The sequence below is a fragment of the Gambusia affinis genome, linkage group LG22 (assembly GCF_019740435.1).
Source record: "Gambusia affinis linkage group LG22, SWU_Gaff_1.0, whole genome shotgun sequence".
Taxonomy (NCBI): Eukaryota; Metazoa; Chordata; class Actinopteri; order Cyprinodontiformes; family Poeciliidae; genus Gambusia; species Gambusia affinis.
Window position 1 is genome coordinate 13,885,417 of NC_057889.1, and position 22,809 is coordinate 13,908,225.

Below are 22,809 nucleotides of genomic sequence, written 5' to 3' on the forward strand. Positions count from 1 at the left end.
GATAGATGTTAGAGGTGGGATTTGAAACCTTTGGAAGATTTGCTTAGCTGTTTCAAACTTTTATGAGAAGCAGATTCAAAAGTTAGTGGATGTAGGATCAGTGGTACAGATTCTTTCATTTACATCCACAGAACACGGTTTTGTCTTCAAGTCAGCTGTGCTGTCCATTTTACTATCTTCTCAGCCTCAGAACCAGTATGACATAAATTTTATCATTTGTTTCTGCTCTGGACTCTGTCAATATCTGGACACAGCCCGTATTTTTGTGTGCGTTGGCAAAAGTGACAACAGCGACAGTTACCTGGGAAAAACTTTTAAATTCAGTCCTTTCTTTATAATTACAAAATAAGCAAAAGCTGCAGATTTAAGATATCCCACTAAAATTATTGACCTCACGATTTTATGTTTCTTGCAAACAGACCTTGAACAATAATAATTGTTTGATTGGCAGTCCACTTGATGGACTCCTCATCCAAACTGTTTCTTAAGAGAATTGTCTTATTATTATAATCGAATTACACTCTTTGCAATCCTTTTCTTAAAGTATATTTTTCCTTTGGAAGAGCTCTCACCTTGTAGCTGAAGTGAATGAATGAAACTAAAAACATGGACTCAGACAGCCAAGGTTAACAGGATCAAACAAACCAATGCAGTCACCTTGCAGAATGACAACTTGTCAGGCGATGGACCAAAGACCATTGAATGATGCCAACACATTACTAGCAGTTCTCTCTGATGGTCAATTAACAGGTTGATTTTTTGTCATGACATGAGCCATGTCTCTGGTGGTCTTGATATTGGTACAAAATAAACACCTGACAGTCAAATAAACTGACTCGAGGGGACCGTGTACCAGTTGGAATCCACAATTTGAAATGATTGACGATTTCCACATGTGTGAATGAGTCACTCTTTAATTGGCATGAGCCACTGTTGATGAATCCAGTACAAGGAAAGAGACGGGGCTTATTCACGGTTAGAAAACTGCTACCAAAGGCGTTCCAGAGCATCATGGTCAAGCGAGGGACTAATAATTTTGGTATCATGCCAAGACAGAATATCAGGTGTTTTCTTTAAATGCATTAAGTAGTTTAAGTTCATATGCATTTGAGGCATTATGTAACAAAAGATACACAATGAAGGGCAACAAAATAATTAAAATAAAGGACATAAAATAAAAAAAGTTGCAAGTCCATAGAAAAAAATTCATTGAAAGCTGCTGTGTACATTTCTACAAAAGTGGCAATAATAGTGTAGGACAAAAGGTTTACCTCTAATTATTTACTAAAATGTAACTGAAAATAACTAACAGAATAACAGATGACAACCTATTATGATTTCAGGCTCTAGTTTCAGATGCTTACAGCGTTTCAAACAAAAATATTGAGGCAAATAAAGACAAAGTATAACTTTCTGTAGGTTTTTCAACCAATTATTAAGACCAACAGTTGCACATTGCAGAAAAGCAAACTGCAACTCTATTAAATCCCTTTGTAATGTTAGAAATAATTAATAAGCTTACTGCATATAAATCTGAATCAAGCAGAAAGCCAGCTGGTTTGACTAAAAACGTCTTGCACATGAAGATAGATGTCCAAAAGCAGATCATTGATCCCTGTTCAGCTGTAGTGACATGGCGTCTTAGCAATTAACCTGGCTAATGAAGTGGGTTGAAAAAGTGCTGTTAAGTTATATAGGCCATCAGTTCTAGTACTTCAGACACTCTGACCAGAACTGTTCTGTTTTCCTCAGCTGGGTCACCTGTTCAGAAGACCCTCACCCATTAAAAACAAAGGACAGAGTGGACTGTGGTTTTTGGGCAAACGAATTGAAGATTAGTCGAGGAAAGCCGCGACGGCGCTAACCGCGCACCTAGTTGTAAACATACAGCAGTGTTGGACCTCGAGCTCAGCTAGCGGTTGTATCAGCCGGCTTAGCTATTACAACAGTTAACAGAGCAAAACATGTTGTTGACTGTGGCACAGCATTAGTTCCACTGCATTAGACACAATGACTATCTCTGTGTCAGAATCTCATTCACAAGCACGGACGCAGACGCGCGAGCGCTGCCATTACATCACCGACGGAAACACGCTGCACCCCCATTTACAGCACAGTGGTGTGTTTCATGTATGTGCGCCACATGAGGCAATATCATTAGCATTCTGATGTAAACAAGTTCCCTGACACAGCTGTGTCGCGGTCTTTCAAGTCACAATGTGCCCAGCGTTGTGCTATTTCACAGCACAATGGGTCGTTTCCAAGCGCGTTCTCTCACAATATGGGTCATGCACATAAAATCTCAGAGTAAATTAGGTGATGTTCCAGTATCTTTCTTAGAACGGGCAAGAAGGCACTTATGGAATCTCTCTAACTCCTATTCAGTGTGAAAACAGCTGCAGCTAGTCCATGTTTAATATAAAGCAACTTTTACTTTACTTTACCTTTTATTTTTACCAACAAAATACCACTTGAAAAGGAATGGAACTGCTGCAGGCTCTTCAAATCCTTCCTATAAATCAAAAATGCTGGCGATGTGACACATCTAAAACACGGCAGACGGCAAGCCTTGAAAACCAAGAGATTTTTTTGTCTTAGCATGGCCTAGTCAAAGTCCAAACCTAATTTCAATTGGTAATATGTGCTAAAATTTGAAAATTGCTGTTCACAGATGCTTTCCATCCACTCTGAATCAGAAATAAAATAAAAAAAGATATTTTACAGTAGAGACACACTCCAAAGGATTGCAGCTGTATTTGCAGCTAAAGGTGCTTCTGCAAATTATTTACTCAGGAGAGCTCAATTCAAATGCATAACACATCCCACTTTTCAGATGTTATTTGACAGAAACTGTGGAAAACTCACACACAGAGAGAGAGACACACACACAATGCACTGTAGAGATACTCGTTTTCTGCCATAACCTTGGCAAAACAAAAAAGCAACACATTTTCAAAATGCTCAAATCTCAGAAATACTTAGGTTGTTATTTTGGAATGTGAAACGACTAGCATCTGTTGTACAAAGCAGGACAAGCTGTCCATTTTAAAGAGGAAACTGCACTCTTAAAACACACTATACAGAGATTTTTTTACCATTGTCACGTATGTTTTCCGGTTCGAGAAGTGCTCTAAGGCGACTCGCGAGGGAGCACACTTGACAGAGCACTACTGCATTTTCTTCAAGTCTGTTGTTTAATGATAGTGGTGGATTTGAGCTCCACTGGTATTTAGAGGCTGTGTTAGAGTTAGCGATCACTTTCAAGATTTTCCATGAGAGCCTTTGAGCTGATTTCAGATCCGTTAGAAAGCGAGCCATCTAATAATAATAATTGATAACACTATTTATAGGCCCGAAGTGGGGCAATGTCTGCTCCCAGCACCACTTGTGCTACAACAAATGTAGCACGCTCCCACTTCAGCATCCCTCCAGCAGTGATTTAAGGGAAGAAAGGGAATGGATGAATGAATGAATGAATGAATGAATGAATGAATGAATGAATGCACAAACAGCAGGGGTGCTCCAGTTAAAGCACCCATCCAAATGTTGCTGCAAACACTATCACTCTTTTAGCTCCTCTGTGCCGGGGGCCCACTTAGTGAGATCTAACCCTTCCCAGGAGGAGCCTGTGTCTGACTTTACGGTTCATCGGTTCAAACAGGAGACGTGCAAAACGCAGCGGTTTGCTGATCCACCTGCACAGACCTAACAGCAGACCTGTGGTCAAAGTTCAACATGAAATTGTTTGCAAGACCGCGTTTAACACCCGAGGTCAGGCCGAAAGTGGGTCCGTTCCAAACTTTAAGGGGGAAGCGACACTGGTTGATTGGCAGGCGATTGGCAGGTGAGGCGACTGCGGTTGCTTTCTGTGACTGGCAGGTGGGGCAAGCTCACACGGAGCAGAAGGGAGTGTGTGCCTTTCTTAAATTGAAAAGCAGCTGAAATTTTAGACGCAGGTCCACGGTTATTGACATAAAGATGTGCAATTTTTAAAAAAGCATTAGAATAAAGTCACAATTTATTGTAGAAGCATAATCCATCTCTGAATAAGTTTTAGAGAAATTCAACTTTTGAATTAAGTGCATTTATGCAAAAATAGAACTTTAAAAAAAAAGAATTGTTTTCAACAAAATCAGTTACAATTATTGGCAACCCTATTGTCAACAATGTTGCCAGCAGAGTATCTTCTAAAGAGGGAGATTCTTAAACGTTCCTCTTTGCAGAATCTCCATCGATCATCCTGAGAACTGGCTCCTCTCTGTTCTATGGGATTTAGCTCTGGGGAATGCGGCGGCCATTGAAAAGGTTGATTTTGTGTCAGACGAAGTATTTCTTTGTTGATTTGGTTACATGTACCATTATCACTTTATTCCATTTTCTGTTTTCTTTTTTGGCATAAACCACTATACATTTTTATTTCAAATCTCCTGATGTTTCAAAGACTCCCTGGCGTCATGCACTCTAAGAAGGTTTTGGCATTTGAAGGAGACCAACAGTATTACAGTCCAGCAACACTACTTTACAGGGCATGAGGTGCTTCTGTTTATAATCAACCAAACCCTACAAGAGATTCAAATCTAACAATCTTTGTCTTAATCTTAGTCTCATTCAAACAAAGCCCACACTTCCAGTGAAAGTCCCAGTAAGATTCAACAAACTCCACGTGTTTAAGTTTGCAATGATGGAGGAAAAGCTTTGTTCTGGCATCTGAATAGTGTCAAATGGTTATTTAGACTCCCCCCCACCCCCCCCGGTTAACAAACTTGGCTGCTATTCTCATGGTTTTCGTCCTTCTTTACAGCCATCACTATCCTACTTTGCTGCACATGTTGACTAGATAAATACGGATCCTCGCCCAGTCCGCTGACCAACGGCTTAAATAAGCAGGCTGCTGTGCCGTGTCAGATTTATACTCCAGGGGAACAAAAACAAAATTGTAGATTACTAATTGGAACTTCAAATAGACCTTCATTTTAAAGGAAACTTGTGAAAAAAAGACTTATTGATAAACACTGGATTCTTTAACTAAAGTGAAAGAAAAAAAATGTACTCAAATTAAATATTTTTACAGTCATGTTTCTATATCTGATCTTATTTGTCAAGAAAAAGGAAGGAAAAAAATGGCACAAACTGATGAAGTGCTCTGCATTACAGCAGCAGGTCCCTGCCAAACCACGAAGGAGCTCTTTGTTATCATATCCAGAGTTTTGGGTGGGGATGCATGCAAACAGCCCTGCCCCTTCATCCCACCCTGGTACCACTTCCAGACGACCCAGATGGTGAAAGGAGAAAGAGAGGTACACCAAGGAGCAGACAAGCAGCTGGTGATGCTTTGCGTTGGATATTTTCCTGCTTCACTCCTGCCCCCTTTCCTTCCCCGGCCCCCCATTCGCAACTCAGCAAAGCGTATCCCCCCCCCACTGCTTTTGAGATCACCTTTCATTGATTTCACCTCCTATTTTGTGACCTTTTACACTCCTGTTACCTTCTGAATTTGTAACCTTTGAGTAATCCATGCACCCACCTGTCTCCCACTTCCCTGCCACATCTAGGATCCTCCTGCCACTTGACAGGTTATTTGTTTGTCAAGCTCTTACAAGATAAAAAAGGGGGGGGAAAAAGCAAACAAAACAAACGCTTTTCTCTCTCCTGATCGATCATCTCCGTTACAGGATCAATAGTAATCTCGGCACTTACCAGCTGCATGCCACAGATGAAGGCCAAGGTGCACCTGCCGCTGCAACACCCCATGATCTCCTCCTACTCCTCCTTCTATGCAGGGGTCCAGAAACTCTAGATAATTCCCAAAGTCTCCCTTCGCCTCCACCCGCCCCTCCAGCGAGGGGCTGTCTGGCTGTCTGGCAGCCCCGGGTGGAGGCACTGCTTGGGGGCCTCGGAGAGCAAAGAGCAGCCCCTGTGCTCTCTGGTGCTCACAGCAATCAGGGCTGACTACTTCATCTAGATGAAAAGCTGATGAGTGGTCTCCTTTTTTTAAAACACAGGTCAGGGATCGAGTGTGGGAAGAGGCCCTTTAGGACAGTTTAGCACAATTCAAGACAAGTTAATATTTATCTTGAATAAGAGACAGGCAATGAGCATCTTTAGCAGGGGAGGTGGAGAAAAATCTAACAGGTCTTCTCCTATTGTAAACTCAATTAAAACTCCACTGCATTGACGAGAAAATGTTCCAGCTGTGTCCATTCAGCTCCTCCAGACTTCACCTAGTTGGACCGGTAATCCGTTCAGGGCTCATCTCATCGTTATCCCTGCTGAATTGGCACAATCCTGGACAGCGCCAGACAGATGGTGGAACTGGCTGGATATAATCCCACAGATCTCTCAGATCTTTCGCTCAATAATCCGATTAAAAACCCCGATTGCCTGCTTTGGTAAGGGTAATATGTTTCCAGGTGGAGGAAACAAGTGAAAGTGGTTCTGGCATCTGTCTATCTTTTTTTCTTCTTCTTTTTTAATCCTCCCCAACGCACAGACGGGCTTCTCTCCTCCTCTTATCTCAGGGGACGGGCACATATAGCGGCAACATCCTCTCCTAAACACCGCTGTCTTCTTTCCACACGAGTTTTTCCACTAAATGTCCTGACAGACAGGCAGTGGAGAGTGGAAGCGTTGATACGGTCTCCTGATATATGTCAGCCGCCTTGAAGATGATTTCTGTCTAATGAGTCCCCTTCCTTAGGATCATCTCCCCTTTAGGTCCACAACCAGTTTTCTTTCTCTCTCTCTCTCTGTCTCTCTCTCTCTTTTCTGGTGAGAACCGTCATCCGATTATCCCCAGCCTTCTTCTTTCTGATAAAAAAAAAAAAAAAAAAAAAAAAACAATTCCACAATAATAAACACAAAAGCAACAACAACAAAAAACACACACACACACTGGTGTCCGAATTTCGCGCAGAATTTCGCGTTGTTAAATTCCAGGTCGAAAGTAAGTCTCCAGACGTGACGCGCAAAAGCGGATCCGAGCCAAATGACGTCCGGGTTCAGTTTCTTGTCTCAGGATTTGTCTTGAAGAACTGGGGAGGGGGAGACAATGGGAACCGGGATGGACCAACGGACCGAGAGAGACAGCCGTGAGGAGCGTCTCCCGCCTGCCATCTGTCAAGTCAAACAGGACGCCTCCATGCTGCTGTTCTGGGGCGGATTTCCAAAATAAAGGTGCCGAATGTGACAGCGTTATTATTATTATTTTTTTCTTTATCAGACAGCAGAACAAGTAACTTGTTCTTTCGCTGCTTTGACGTGGTTCAGTTTTTTACAAGGGGTTGTCCTTAATGGTGGTGCGTTGTGTGTCTTTTATCGGAAGTAGGAAATTTCCACATCCACTTTGGAAGAATCTGCTGGATGGCTAACCCGAACTAGGAATCTCACTTAGAAAGCCGAGGCTCCCAAAGCTACTCCGAGTAAATATAATGCAGCACGAGTTGCTTTAAAATATACATATTTAAATAATCTGCGAGGTAAATGCCAACAGATTAAAATGAGTAGAGTTAATTAATTAATCAAAGAACATAGTCATAAAAGTGCAAAAAACCAAAACACTGTAGTATCCAGACAAAGCTTTCACTTTAAGGTCAAAAGGTGGTTTCTGTACTGTGTGAACGTGTTAACCTCCTAAATTAAACAAACACGCACAAACCCACCAACAAAAAACCAAACAAACTTGAGCGTCATTAGCCACAATTTGTTCAACCCTCATTAATGAGAAACTATAAACTCACCTTTGTAGCCTCAGAGTCAGTAATAATTTAGATTTGATCAAATTGAGGTTTGGGCTTCACATTTCCTGACGTTCATGTGGTTTCTGCAGCCTTCTTGAAGATGTGAAAAATACAAACGAGCAGATAAATGCTGCATGCTAGCTGTCGATGCTAATTTTGCCCTTGTTTAATTGACGTGGGTAACTTCAACTAATATTTAGCGTGACGCCTTTCTTCTGGCTGTCCTCCTGCATCAGTCCCACAGCCGATAAGTGAAGCTTTTACTTTGAAGGGCTGTCTAAGAGGTTTTCCCCTGTTGTAGCTGCTGCTGGCTGACTTGCTGAAGCTGATGCTCGTCTCTGCGGGGGAGCCGTGGGCTTCTTTTACTCTCCAAAACACAAACACTGACAGGGCAAAGATGCTTCTTTTGCATCGGTTTGCAGCTGCTGCTGAGCACGGCCCTCTGAACCTTGATGATAAACTGGTGAATCAAGTGTGTCACCTCCCTGATTCACTGGGGACTCCTCTTTGCACTAAATACTGCGTATCCATCTGCTTTTTACATATATCCAACAAAAAATAATAATAATAACTTCAAGGCTTTACTATTAAAGCTATAAAGAACAGTTCTTTCGGCTTGTCAAAAAAATTGCCCACGATTGCTTCTAAATTAGAAATGGTCTTGGCTGAGCGTTTGAGAGTGTCTCCTCTGTATATGACACCTAATTTCACTCTACAGTCTTGTGTTTTTTTCTGCAGCGGGCACTCCATTTATGGATTGAGCCGAGATTCATATAAAATCGACCACTTTGTTTCCAATCTAAAAGTAGTGGAGTCAGTGAAAGTCTGCGCGCTTCAGGGGTCAATTGTGCCACGCCTATAATATGGCCAGTAACTTAAACAGACACCGAGGTGGAGAGGGTATCAGTGCTTTAGCTACACAACATAATGGCCTGCTTTCCCCTCACCATCAATCTCTGTCACAGTGTGTTCCTCCCACGCACGCACACACACACGCACGCTCACGCACGCACACTGAAAAACAACTCCCAGGTATAAGAATGCGTGCGCAAACAAATACACATTCACGCGCAGCACACTCCGGAGCCTCACGCCGTGCGACAGGAGTTTAATTATGCCTCTAATCTTGAGTGACAGGTGCATGTATAATGACTGATTCCCTGGGGCCATGTGTCGAGGCATCCACCCATTCATCCTTCAGTCTCTTCTTCTATTTATCGTCTTACTTAGTCATCAATCCATCAAATCCACCGCCACATTTCCCTCTAAACTTCTTTTTTTATATACATTGTCAGCCTTCTTTCAGCTATTTCCTGCTCCCCCCCTTTCCGGTTTGCCGTCTTCCTCTCCGTTGCTCAGCAGTTTCACTTGTTCAATTTTTATTTCCTGCCACACATCATCATCTACTCTTTATTAAGGTCACTGACCAGGCTAATTGGGGTTGTGCCTCCCGAAGATGATGCCACGACATAAAGTAGGTGCTCTGAAGATAATAATTACTGGTTGATTTTAGAGTAAAATTGAATTCCAAATGGATGTAATCATATTTAAAAAATGTTTATTTGATCTAATATCTTTAATAATTATTTATCACAGATATAGGCCTGTATATTTTTTTTTCAATAAATTTACAGGGTGATACATACAACCAATAGGCATGAGGCATTTTTATTGGTCCTCGTTTTAATCAGGGTTGCTGTCAGAATCATTCCGAAAGTTCAATTTTAATCTACCTTATCACTTCCAAAATCCGTTTTTGTTATTATTTATTTATTTATTTATTTATTTATTTATTTATTTATTTATTTATTTTTGTGGATTAGAGCAAAGCCATGTTGTCATTCAATATATTCTTTGGCAACACCATCCGCCCCTACTGTGGGTCATTGTATCAACAATCTGCTCTGCCAAGGTCTTCACCACTTGACCCAAACTATTTCCTCAAAAAAATGAAACAAACCAGGAGCCAGCAAGCTCAAGCCAACTTTAAATGTGAGTTACCTAAACTGACTATTGAAATGCCACGAGGAAAAATGTTTTATTCTCAGACAAATCAATGATTTTGCTACTCGGTCACTATGACAGAAGGAATGTTGAGCATGGCAGTGGTAGCGTCATGCTAGGGGTTTGTTTTGCTTTATGTATTCATGGCAAACTGCTAAGAGTCAAACATTTGTGGCTGTGTGCATAATTTTGATTCTATGTGGATTAAAGAAACTAATACATCCAATTCTGGTTTTAAACATCACTCAGGGTTATTTGTTTTATAGTCATCCATGTGAAAAAGGAACGGCCCAAATGAATAATTAATGCAGAATCTTTTTATTATGATTAAAGTTTGGAAATCCATCAATCTATTACGGCTTGTGTTTCATCCAAACACCAATAATGTTTGTTTATTTGTTCTGTTTCTTATAGGATAAGGAGGTGGGGTGGAGGGGAGTTAATTATTTTGTTTGTCACATTTTCAGAATTAACAGAACTAACTAACATTGACATATACACACAAATAATTATTTGATTTTCTATTACGGAAGCTAAAAGATCAATAAAACAGCTTGAACAGGAACATTTAGTGATGGGGTCCGGTACAGATTTTGTGCGATGTAAAATGGAAAAGCAAAAAAAAAATGCACATACGTACATACATGGCAAACACCGAATGCATCACGCACAAGGCCAAGAAGAATTTAACACTGAAAGAAGGCAAGTAGACATTAGATATGTCTGTGTTAGACTCTACACATTTGGCCAACAAGCACTGAATAAGATCTAAATGGTCTTGTCATTTTCAGATTACTGTCTGCTTGAATGTCTGCGGCGTTGTCAACATATCCGCCATTCCTGTCATCAGCAAGTCCACGCTGGAGTTTGACACCGATAAAATGTAATAGAAAGAGCCGGAGAGAAACAGCAAAATGAAAACACAGGGAAAGATAGAAAACAGCATCCTAGTGATGCCTAGATAGTATGTGTTCATAACTTTATCTCTCTCAGCCAGATGTCAGAGGATTGCTGCTCCTGTCAGCCTCTCAGCCCACGCATACACACTCAAGAAAAACACAGACCCTCTTCTATTTCCTCACATTTGCTTGTCTAAAAATAATCTGTATGTAGATCCTTTGCAATATGTCAAAGTGTGTCCTTTTCAGTGACTAGGCAGCTGGAAACTTATTACTTTTGTCCTTTCGTGATGACAGTTGAAATGGATAAAATTAAAATGAACGGATTAAATCCAATAGGCATAGCACAGATGAAACCAGAGAAGAGAGTGTAAGAAATAAAGAGAAAAAAAAGTTCACGAAACGGGGAAACGTAGATGGAGTGAAGCTCAAGAGGGTCAGGAGCAGGAACTTGCTCGAGAAGAAAATCATATTTTATTTTCATTTAACACCGGATTGAAAACACAGACAGCATTAAAATGATGAACATACAAAATGAATCAGACAGAGAATGTGCAGTTGAAATTCAGTTCAATGCAACTGAGTTTATTTACATACCGGCATCTCACAGCAAAGAACAAGCACTGGGTGCAGAAGTGGTCAAAACTGTAAATACATAAACTCACAATATCATTAAGATAGATGAGTAGCAGAGAAACTACACACGTTAGGAATCGTCAATAATATATTGAATATTATTGACTGATATTAGACCTCTGATAAGAAAAATTTGGTCTTATTCAAACTAAATAGTTTTCTGGCACAGACTGGGATTAGATCATGCATTTTTAATTAACCTCCGGTCGGGTCAATTCCAGAATCTTAGAATTAGTTCTCTTTATTCATTTCCAAACCAATTTTAATGTTTTAGTCGACTATTGTGTAGATTGGCATAAATTCAAGCTGATACTGTCTGTGGTTACATTGCACTTGAGCAATTATACAAAAAAATAACTCCACTCAATGTAAATCAAAAATATTCAACTATTTAAGTTTGTTCCAACAAGGAGAGGTGGAACAGCGCATGTATCCAAGAATCATAATCTCATCAGCGAAGCAGGAATAAACTGTGAACGGTACAGAGCAAAAACAAGTAACTCAGCTGCAATAACTCTGAAAACTATCAAGTAAAAGCAAAAGAAGAAATTGTTAGGAAAAGCTTTCTTCATAATACTCTTGTACACATTCGAAAGTCAGAATGCAGAAATCCCTTGAGGTGGGAGGGGCTTAATGTTCTGCTGTTGTTATTAGGGAGTCAAGCTGTTTAATCTGATGAGTACATTTCTGCTTTAATATTTAGGATAGGCTCACAGAGGTCCAGACTCAGCAACATGTTAAAAGATAGCCTCTAATCTCTTGATGTGCTTGTCTAGCAAGAAAACAGCTTTCGCCTTACTCAGCATCATTTGCTTTGTTCAGAAACCCTCCCAGTCCTCAAGATGGTGGTGAATTTGCTCTTGACAGTAGCTTGGCACTGGCTGCACCTATACATGTATATGGTAGAACAATGAAGAGACAGTTCATAGGTACAATTATCTGTGAATCTTATGGGAAATAGCCAAATGTTTCTGCACTTATATTTTAAGAAAACAGAGAAACCAAACGCTGCCAGTTTAGATAATGCTAAGCCTCCAGGTCTCTGATGATCTGAGGGATCTGCATGGTTCCTACCTGACCAGCAATTCTGAAATGCACTTAGAGGGCAACAGCTGTGGAGAACAGACAGTGGTTACTGGATGAAAAGGTTTTGCTGGTTGAGTCACGAGGGGATTTACAATGACAATCAGGAAATGTGGCAATGGTTTGGAATTTGGTTGATGAAGTTTTAACCCTCGAAATCTGAAAGCTTCTGGACATCTTTATCACTGCAGCCGTAAAGATAATAAGATAAAGTTACATCAAATAGGGGAATCATGAATTATGCCTTATTGCATTTCAAAAGAAGCTAAAGAATTGACAGGGTTTCTTGAACACCAGCATTTATTTCCCTTTAAAAATTATGCTATTTTCTTCTAACAGCCAAGGTCTCTTTGCAACTATGATCATTAGTCAGGTAATTAATTACAGCACTGCAGGTGTCCCTGTAATTTTATTACAACCAACTGTGCTTTCAGTAAATGTTGTAAGAAAAACTGAGAGGTGAGCCGCTGTCACTTTATTCCCCCTCCGGAGTCTTAGAGGTTATTTTTACATCTCTGTCATGCTGAATTGCATGACAATAAGGAAAATTTTAGTCCTTCAAGAGGATAATTCTGATATTTTGTCCACCTCTGACAAGGACGACAAAACTTCACAAAACACCACTGGACAAAGACCCAAACCTCATCATTTAAAAGCAAACAGGTTTTTAGAAAGGGTATCGTGTGCAGCACAACAAAGACGGGTTGTGTGTGTTACTGTCAGTCCGTGTCTATCTTTTACCTCTGCTTTGTGGGCTCAGTCATTTATTCCATGATTCACACGCTAATTCAGTTTTATTTGTGCTCCCTGTCTGAGGAAGCCTTTTGCCTTCGTAACAGGCTGGCCTAAAAAGTGTGGATGTTCGAGGGCTTGCACAGCAGCACACACTCAGTCGTGTGTGTGTGCGTGTGTGTGCGTGCGTGTGTGTGTGTGTGTGTGTGCCTGCAGGCAGAACTTTAAGTGCTATTAGGCCTGGATATTGCTGCAGTGGCTCTCCCGAGCTGAATGCAACTCAGTGTGCTTGTCATTTTCATCTTAAACAAAAAGCATAATGAAAATCACAGGGAGCTTTATATGTCACCTTATTAAATCCACTCCCAGATCGCTTTCTGTTGAATACATTTGGCTCTAAAAAGCCCATTTTCTTCCAAGGATGCTCATTTACATCCACTTTACTTAGATGATCATATCTCTACTTTTGAACTTAACCAAAAGTCTGCATAGAAACCTTGTCTCTGAATTTTGAATCAGTTTCCGTTATATAAAGTGTTGTAATGCCGAACAACTAAGTCTATACAAGAGTAAGGTGATTTCCGAAGAGTCTGGAACTTTCCACCTGAATTCAGTAAGGCTCTATTTAGACATTATCTGCTCTATTATGTGCTTTTATATCGACTGATATAAAAGATATAAAACAGCAGCAATGCAGACAGCTAAAATCAGTTAATCCTTTCTTAACCCTGATTTGTGCGTTCTAGCCTCTACTGTATCTTCCTTTAAAACCCTCTTGTGCCAACACTTACAGGCAACATAGCGTCTTTTATGATGACCTCATGACAGTGGCTTTTCATTGGTCAAATTCAGAACTGTGACTATATTTGTGACTTCCACAGTCAGTTTATGTGTGCTTAAATTGTCAATTACACACTTTCCTGTTGCAGTTAAAGCAAGCTATTTGTGGATTTTCTTGGATATGGAAAGTGGGTTGCTTCCCTTAACAAAGAAGGAGATGAAATTAGCATCATGCAATTTGACAAGCAGATATGTAAACAGAAAGGATATTAGCTTGTTATTGTATTGGGCAACCAAGAAAATGGTGAAAACAAATACCCACCCAAGTCATGGCGGCACATCTGCCCCCTACAGGCGGTTAGAAAAGCAGCAGTTTCAGAATCCCATGTCCCATTGTTTTAAAAGTTCTGAGATTATTTACGATCTCTTAGAAATTTTTATTGTTAGTTTCTTTGTTTTCCAGTTGTCATACCTATATTTAGTGTACTTACCGTGGCTCCCAATAGCGACGTTGGTGAGGATGATGTTTTGATACAAGCTGTAACCATGATCAAAGTTAAATGCAGTCTCTGCTCATAACATGACTGGGAAAGGTAATTGAAGGGCACCTGGAAAGGGGTTTTGCATTTATTCTTTGTTGAGACTTGTGATGCAGTATTCAAAGAAGGACTTACATAATTTTATTTTCCAGACTCAAGTACAAACATATGAATTATAACAGCAGGGCTGAAGTTAGGAGGATCTGGCCCCTTGGACAAGAGCCACATAGTTCCTTATATGCATGCAGTTAACATCAAATTTATGGGTTGTAACACAACTTCAAGACTTTAATGCCTTGTCCATATGAAATAGTGATTTTTGATATAAACTACAAACAAATTCATTTATACAAAACAAAACTAGGCTTTTTTTTTTGTAATTATGTAACGCAGGGTGTGTTAAAAACCAAGACTCATTTGTTGGAGTTGCAGCAATTGTCACTGCAGAAATAAGCCTCCAATGGTCTTAAGTCCAGTGGTAGCAGTAATCCGTTCATGGTCATTGAAACAATAACTAAGAACACCATGAAGCATTCAACAAATAAGCAATTCATTTCTGACAGTTTTATATACTGCAGTGATACAGAGAGATATTAACCTCAAATGACCTTCCAACAGAATCTCATTGTCAACAGTTTTTATATGAGGTCGTAGCGTGAAGAAAGGGGGAAAGTAATGAAAAGACAAGATGTTACTTGAAGAGTGCAATGTTTGACAGATTTTTTTTAAGCTACTGAAAATAGATTTATGGAAGAAGTTCTGTAAAACTATAGTACAAAAGCAAACAGATTGAGAGAGATGAAACAAGACAAGAAAAAATGTGAGAGAAAAATGTAGACGAGAGGATATTGATTGGTTTCTTTGGAGTACAGCTCTTCATTTTTAATGCTCTTTGAGCAGACAGCCTGGAGGTAAAACATTAGCTTTGTGCCTGGGATATTTTATTGTTTTTTATATAAAAAATTTGAAAAGTAGGAAAACTTCAGATAGACAGAAATTTAAATCAGGATCAAATCTATGAACACTGAAAGTAATAAATAAATTTAGTAAAAGATTTGGTGATGGTATGTTTTGTGGGTCTTTACCTGGTTTCCCAACCCGTTCGGGTGTGAGAATGTGTTGGGTTTCCAGACGGTTGTCAAGCAGTGTATACCAGCGACTAAAGTACCAAACATCCAACCAATAAAATTCAAAGTTTAGCATGCACTGGTTGACCAGGTGAAACATTTAGAAGATGTACTTGTAATTTTTGCCAAATTAGGCTGATTGTTAATAATGTGAAATCGAAATAGACTAACACTATGTAAACTGTATATTTGTTTTGTTGTAACTTCACCCTGATTTGACTTTTCACTTCCTTTAACTACCTTGTTCCAGGTTATTTTACAATATCCTAACCAGACCACAGAGCTTAAAAGACATTAGTAATCATTACAGTTATTGGTTGAATGGGACTTTTTCCTATTTTATTTAATGGAATGTAAAAAAAATTCAGGTATTTGTGTGGATACAAGCTATATAGCAGTATATCTACAGTACTATATTTGATATTTTTGCTCTTCTTGAGTCTATAATAGACAGTCATTTACATATTTCATATATGTCCTTTTTTCTTTCATTGTACTTGATGAAGATTGCTCAAAGGAAACAGACTAGTCCTTCACTGTTAGCCTTTGCTGTATTTTCTACAGCTAAATACCGCAAAATGCCCAGTAAAACTAACATAAAACATCTTTACAATTAGTTACTGTAATTTGCATTGCATTATGGGTAAAGGACATAGTATTACAGTAACTTACTGTATGTTTTGAAGTTGCAGTATTTTACTGTTTACACATTGCAGTAGTGGTACTGTATTTATAATGTCTTGCACTGTTAGCCTTTACTGTATTTTGTACAGCTAAATGCCGCAAAATGCCCAGTAAAACTAACATAAAACATCTTTACAATTAGTTACTGTAATTTGCATTGCATTATGGGTGTAGTACATAGTATTACATTAACTTACTGTATGTTTTGAAGTTGCCGTAATTTACTGTTTACACATTGCAGTAGTGATACTGCACTTATAATGTCTTTGCGCTGGCCATGTAAGAATTCTATTTGATTTCCAACGGTCATCATAGATGTTTCATCGTGGTTCCCTGTTTCTGTATTTTTACTCCTTTAGTGGTTAACATATTTTTAAGGCAGAAAGAGAGCATGTACTTTTGTTTTTTTCACATCCTAGCTAACATTAATATGCAGTTTATCTGGCTACGTCATCAAGGGTGGCTTCGCTTCCAACGTTTTTCTGATGACGTTTGTTTTAAACTCCGAAGCTTTTTCCGTCCAAGTGCAAGTGCAGCTCTGTCGCCGTGCTGTGGGCTCACACTGCTTCAGCTCTTCGCAATACAGGTAAAACAACACTTCTTAGAAAACTGTTTGAAGCCAAAACCTAATCTGGAAATGTATATTTTAGATGGAGCTAACGTAACTTATAGCATCATGCTATAATGCTATTACTTAGCATGAGGTGAAAGATAGAAAAATATGATGGTGTTATTTTTTGAGCTGGTTCGGAATTAACGTTAGCTAAGGTGCTAATTTTACCGAAGGTTTTAGCTTGACTTTTGTCGCTAAATCTTCCTCGAACGACTAGCTTTGGGTTGAGATAAGCTCAGTGCTGAGTGTCTGTTAGCATTGTTGTTACATCCTTTGTCGAACAATATAACGTTAATTGATAATTGATCCCCCTTTTTTTTAAAAAATAACTAATAACTAATTATCTAATTATTTTATTAGATAATAAAATAATCTAATAACTGTTCATTTGTTTAAACCATGACCTTGCAAATGTTAAGAGTGCAGATTAGCTAGGTCAACAAGGATGAATTCTAACTTGTTCTTTTTTTTTCTTTTTGTCAGATGACTTTTTTTTTAACTCCCAAGCTTTTTCCCTCCAAGTGGCTGTGCAGTTCTGTCCTGCTGAGTGCTAACATAGTTTCAACTCTTGAAAAGACAAGACAACAGGTAAAAAGACAGCTCTTCAAACATATTTGAAGCCACAAAATAGTCTGGAAATGTAGAGGAGCAGCTAACCTAATCTATAACTTTGAGCTTGCTACAGCTAGTTAGCCTGCTAAAGTACCATTACATCTCCAACATAGTGTATAAGAGTCTGTAAATGAGGACAAAGGTGGAAAACATTCAAGTGGTTTCTGTTATTTTTTGAGTTGGTTCAGCCACAGTGGCAGGTGGACAAAAAAGTTAATTTCCAAGCCTGGTTACATATAAGGACTGTTCACCTGTTTAAACCATGCTCTTGCAAATTTAAAGTTAAGTCAGTACTAACAGGTGCAATTATGTACAGGTGTAAATTCTGCAGTATTTGTACTTCATAATTTAGAGAATTTTGTAGTCATGTGAAGAAACATCAACACACAGCTAATTATCGGTTTCGTTGTGGAATAGAGCAATGTCCTACTTCCGTCAGAGAAAAAGAAAACATTTCGAAGAAAAAGAGGACTCAATCTTCATCTTGGTTGATGTAATTTTATATCGACTCTTAACTTAAAACACACATTTTAAATCAGAATTGTTCAATTAATTTGTTAAAGGTATCAATTCACCCAAATCACAAACATTTCATTTCATTAACCCATATTGTACTTAGCCATTCAGATACTGTATTTGTGGAATGTAATGCTTTCAAAAATGCATTTAGCCTCACAAACTGTCATTCACATCCGCTGTTTCAGAGTGGTAGCAGGATGTAGGGGTAAAGTCTAGTCTAGTCTCCGGGGTGAGGTTCTCAAAAACCTGTTGTAATCTGGGTGAACTGGCCCTTTAAATATAAATTACTACCAGTAATTCATATTTAAGAGTTTTCCTTTTATGTTTCAAAGGTATCTTCCACCAAGATGTCTGTTGAGATGGAAATGACCTTACCTACAACACCAAGGGTAATCATGCTTGGTAAGAGGAATATTTTCTATCACTATAATTTTTTTGTAGCAATGTATGTAATAGTTATGGTAGTCTGTACTTTTACTCACTAGCGTTAGCCTGACAAGGGTTTGTCTATTTTAGGAAATAGCTTGATGTCTGCAACCCGGTGGATGGTCAGTATGGAGGAGAAGGTATTTTTCGAACCTGAGCAACTACATGACTTTGCCAGCGTCCTTGCTGTCTTTTTGGGTCATATTATGACTTCAATCTGGAGTATCAGGAGTCAGCATCCACCACGCTGGAGATGATACAACGGTAAGTACTCTACACCAAGCCATTTATGAATTAAATTTAATGACAGTTTGACTGATGATGAAGAACCATAGCTGATTGCTGTATTGTATGTCTTCATTTAAAAAAATACAATTAATATATTTTATTTCTGTTAAAAGATTCTTTGTGAGGATCAATCCAGATGTTGGTACCAAATGCACAGCCAAAGTCAGTACAAGCCGCAAGACGGGAAGTCAAGAGGAAAGTAGTCAGTGTCAACTCCCGGATCACCACCTTCCTCAAACGACTCGCTGAATTTGAATAGAGGACTTCCAACTAGGTAAGTATTTTACCAAATGTTTATTATTTTATTGTCTTATTGTCCACCAACAAAATGACTAAAAAGATTGTTATGACATGTTGTATTTCATCGTCTCCTTGGGGACATTTGCAGGGTCTCAATACAGTACGCAATCGTATGAATTAGTGAAGACTGACTGACTGCTTTTGCCATAAACAATCCAAAAACCTGAAGTGAAGCCAGTCCTGCTCATTCTTTATGCAGCTTCTATTATCACTTCATTGCAATTGATTTTTTTTTATCACCTTAATGCTGCTTTATACCAATGGTTTTATGCATTTGGACATTGTCACTTCGGCTTAATTTGTCAGCCTTCCTGTCGATTTGAAAATGTAGATAACTTCCTGACCATCTCATGACTTCCCACATCGTCTTATTCTTTACAGTTCAGCTTCCACAAGATGGATCTCACTGATTTTGTTTGACGAATGGAATAAAAGTTCTTCTGATGTAGGAAATGCATCTGATATAACAATATTTATTGATATGAATGCCTACCATACAGTACATTATCACACTTGCACTGTTTTTGTGATGTATTGTGTAACAGAGCACATTTAAGCTTCTGTTAACTGTTTTCTGACAATGCAGCCTCTGCTGGTTTTTGACTGTTCACCATTTGAATGATATACGTGTTCATGTTGGTGCATACCTGATATGGTACATAAAATTTGTAGTGCCCAGTTTTTTTAGTTGTTCTTTTGTTGTACAGTGTGGAACAAATAGAAAAGGTTATGTAAAGATTGTTACTGTTATTGGATCCAGATGCATTCAAGTGTCCATATTGAATGAAATACAGTTCATATTCAAATGAAGTTAAGTATATTCTATATATTTTTTTAAAGTCAGTCTTTTAATAGTTTATGGCTGGTACTTGATGCACACGTTCATGTTGCTACATACATGTGCCATAAAAAATATTGACATGACCTGTAGTGTGTTCTATGGTTTTGTTGTTTTATAGCACATTATATTGTATTGTGACATTGTTCTTTATGACATTGTGAATATATAAATGGATTTTATTTCAACAAATCTGCTGAAAATAAATACCTGTTTTTATTCACAGTACTTGGACTAAAATTTCTTTTTATGAAATTTTTCGGTTTATGGCAAAATATTCTTGTATTAAAAAATGTAAACTTTAATTTACAGTAAAACTGACATTATGTTGTGAAACAAGTTTACAGTAGACCAGCTTTACTATAAAATACATTTACAGTTTTATGCTATAAACTACATTTACAGTAAAGCAGTTATAACTGCAAATCACACTCACAGTAAAAATTAACTGTGAAATATCATGACAGTAAAGGTACTGTAGAATGTCAATTACAGTAACTTACAGGCAACACTGTTGCCAGTAAGTTACTGTAGAATGGTATCATAGTAACTTACTGGCAACACTGTTGCCAGTAAGTTGCCAGTAAGTTACTGTAGAATGGCAATTACAGTAACTTACTGGCAACACTGTTGCCAGTAAGTTGCCAGTAAGTTACTGTAGAATGGCAATTACAGTAACTTACAGGCAACACTGTTGCCAGTAAGTTACTGTAGAATGGCAACTACAGTAACTTACTGGCAACACTGTTGCCAGCAAGATACTGTAGAATGGCAATTACAGTAACTTACTGGCAACAGTGTTGCCAGTAAGGTACTGTAAAATTACAATAAAAAGTCTAACAGTGTTCATATTGATTTTAAAATTTTACGACGGATTGATTTTTGAACAGCAAAACAGTGAAACATATCTATGTCACGCTGTAATGCTCAGAATACATTTTTGAATTGTCTCAAAATAATAAAAAATGCCTTTCATGAAAATTTCAGGATGGGAGCAAACCATTTAGGAATAACGGTTCCAGATGTTAGAAAATGTGTGCTTTAATCACAAAACAGTTGCAAGTTTCCCACTCAGATATTATTAGGTATCATCTTTGTCTTCTGTGTGTACAGCTTTAACGTGAATTATTCCAAATTTTGATGATAATCTGCATCTTGCTGTAACTAAACCAAGCATTTTTACAAAGAAAGACTGTTTTCTTTATTTGTTGTTGTTTTTCCGCACAATCTAATATTGGATCTCCCCAAACATTTTTGCTTGCCGAAGAGTAGATTTAAATAAAATCATTTTTAAAAGTTTGAACAGCCCTTACTCAGTCTAAGATATATTTCTTTTTAATTAGGTGAAAGATCCGGCTGAGTTTCAGTTTTAGTTCATTCCAGTTTTAATACTTTGTCAGAAATTCTGCCAAAAATATGTTTAATTCCTTTGACCTATTTATTTATTTATTTTTTTTTTAATTGTGAGGTGTTTTAGTGCAGAAATAACTTCTAGTCTTCCTTGAGCTTCAGTAAATTAGTGGAATAAACTATTTGACTCAAGAACCCTTACTCCAAACTGTATATATATTTTAACAATATATTATTTTACAATAATAAAACAGAAAATATATCATATCTACACAGATAAAGCTCACAACATCTCCTGAATGTTATTCAGTCGGCCTACATAAACACCACATAAAGTCAGACGTCAAGCTGTAATTAGTCAACTGTGACTTTAATTTCCATCTTGTCTCTGCTCTCTGCCGTATGTCCATCTGTCCTCCTTACCAAAGCCAATAGTGTGGCAGAAACTGTGTGCTTGCATACGCAGGCCGATATGCATGTATTGTACACACCACGGGATGTTTGACGGCCTGTGAATTTGTGTCAAAGCACAGCGTAGTGGCTCAACTCTTTGCAGCCGGTGCCAGAACTGCAGAGAGAGCCGCAGTTCGCATGAGCTGATCACGCTCAGAGATGAGAGGGTTTCAACTTCCTGGCCAAACTATAAAAGACGTAGAAGCTCTCTGGCAAAACAGGTGCTTGTTGGACACGTCCGTTTTGGCTTTTACATCCGTTTGAATTTTTTATCCCCCTGGGGTGTTACAAAATCACTGGGAATTTTAGTAATGGCAGCGACCAATGGCGTTACACGGCTCAAAAATGTGACTCATCAGTGGATCAAAACCTCAGAACAGAATAGAACGAGTCAGAGTTTTGGGCCGCCTTGTTCAAATCTGCCCACTACAAAGGAGAACTTTGTGTCGGCCACACCAAAACACTGACTTTGTTCTCCAATCCACTTCATAACCAATTAAGCTGTACGCGTTGGGTTCATTTTCAAATGCTCATTTGTGAGAAAGATTTAATGGCTGCATATATCAGCCATCTTTCCTTATGATGGCATCTATTTTATGAAGCTTACCAACTCAGAACAGCCTGTGATGAGTTTTTTATACAAAGCTAAAGGTCATTATAGCCTCAGATCAGTGGATATGTCTCCAAAAATGAAGATCTTTCTCCATGTGTGTATTTGAAAACTGTGATCTGGCTTTTTTTTTAAATTATTTTCATTTTATTTTCTTTGATGTAATGGCTTCCTCATCTCTGAGTGGCATTTCAGTCGGTGTCGGTGCAGGACAGGTTTCACTGTTAAAAACGACAATGTCTCAGCTAACCTATAAATCTCTTAATCTTGTTCTCTTTGTGAAATTTTCCAATTAGAAATAATTTGGTTGATTCTAACTGATGTAAAACAAGAGAACTTTGGTCTGGTTTAACTTCAGGCTGAGAGAAAGTCTTTTGATTCAATGTGTGTAAACTTCACATTTAAGAAATACAAGTGATGCTTTTTTATTGTATTGATGTGATATTTGATATATAAATAGAATTAAGTGCTTTTATTGACTTCTCTCGTTGATTCCATTCTATTCTGACTCATTGTCGCATGAAAAGAGAGACAACACAAGCCGCAGGACTTTTGGGCTTAGCAGATTTTCATGTTAATA

General features: G+C 38.5%; 1 protein-coding gene across 2 annotated transcripts in view; it reads right to left on the reverse strand.

Moving 5' to 3' along the window:
* nkain2 (sodium/potassium transporting ATPase interacting 2) overlaps positions 1-8,279 on the reverse strand; it is a 97,585-nt gene extending 89,306 nt beyond the window's left edge. The window contains exons 1-2 of one of the 2 annotated variants that reach the window (XM_044106336.1): positions 7,737-8,279; positions 5,698-6,807 (exon numbers count right to left, since the gene is read on the reverse strand). In XM_044106336.1, the coding sequence (XP_043962271.1) occupies positions 5,698-5,751 (54 nt within the window). In that variant the 5' untranslated portion in view covers positions 5,752-6,807; positions 7,737-8,279. Of the gene's footprint in view, positions 1-5,697; positions 7,144-7,736 lie in introns of those variants that run through there. The other variant, XM_044106335.1, reaches the window with a different exon arrangement.
* Positions 8,280-22,809: the final 14,530 nt, after the last annotated feature.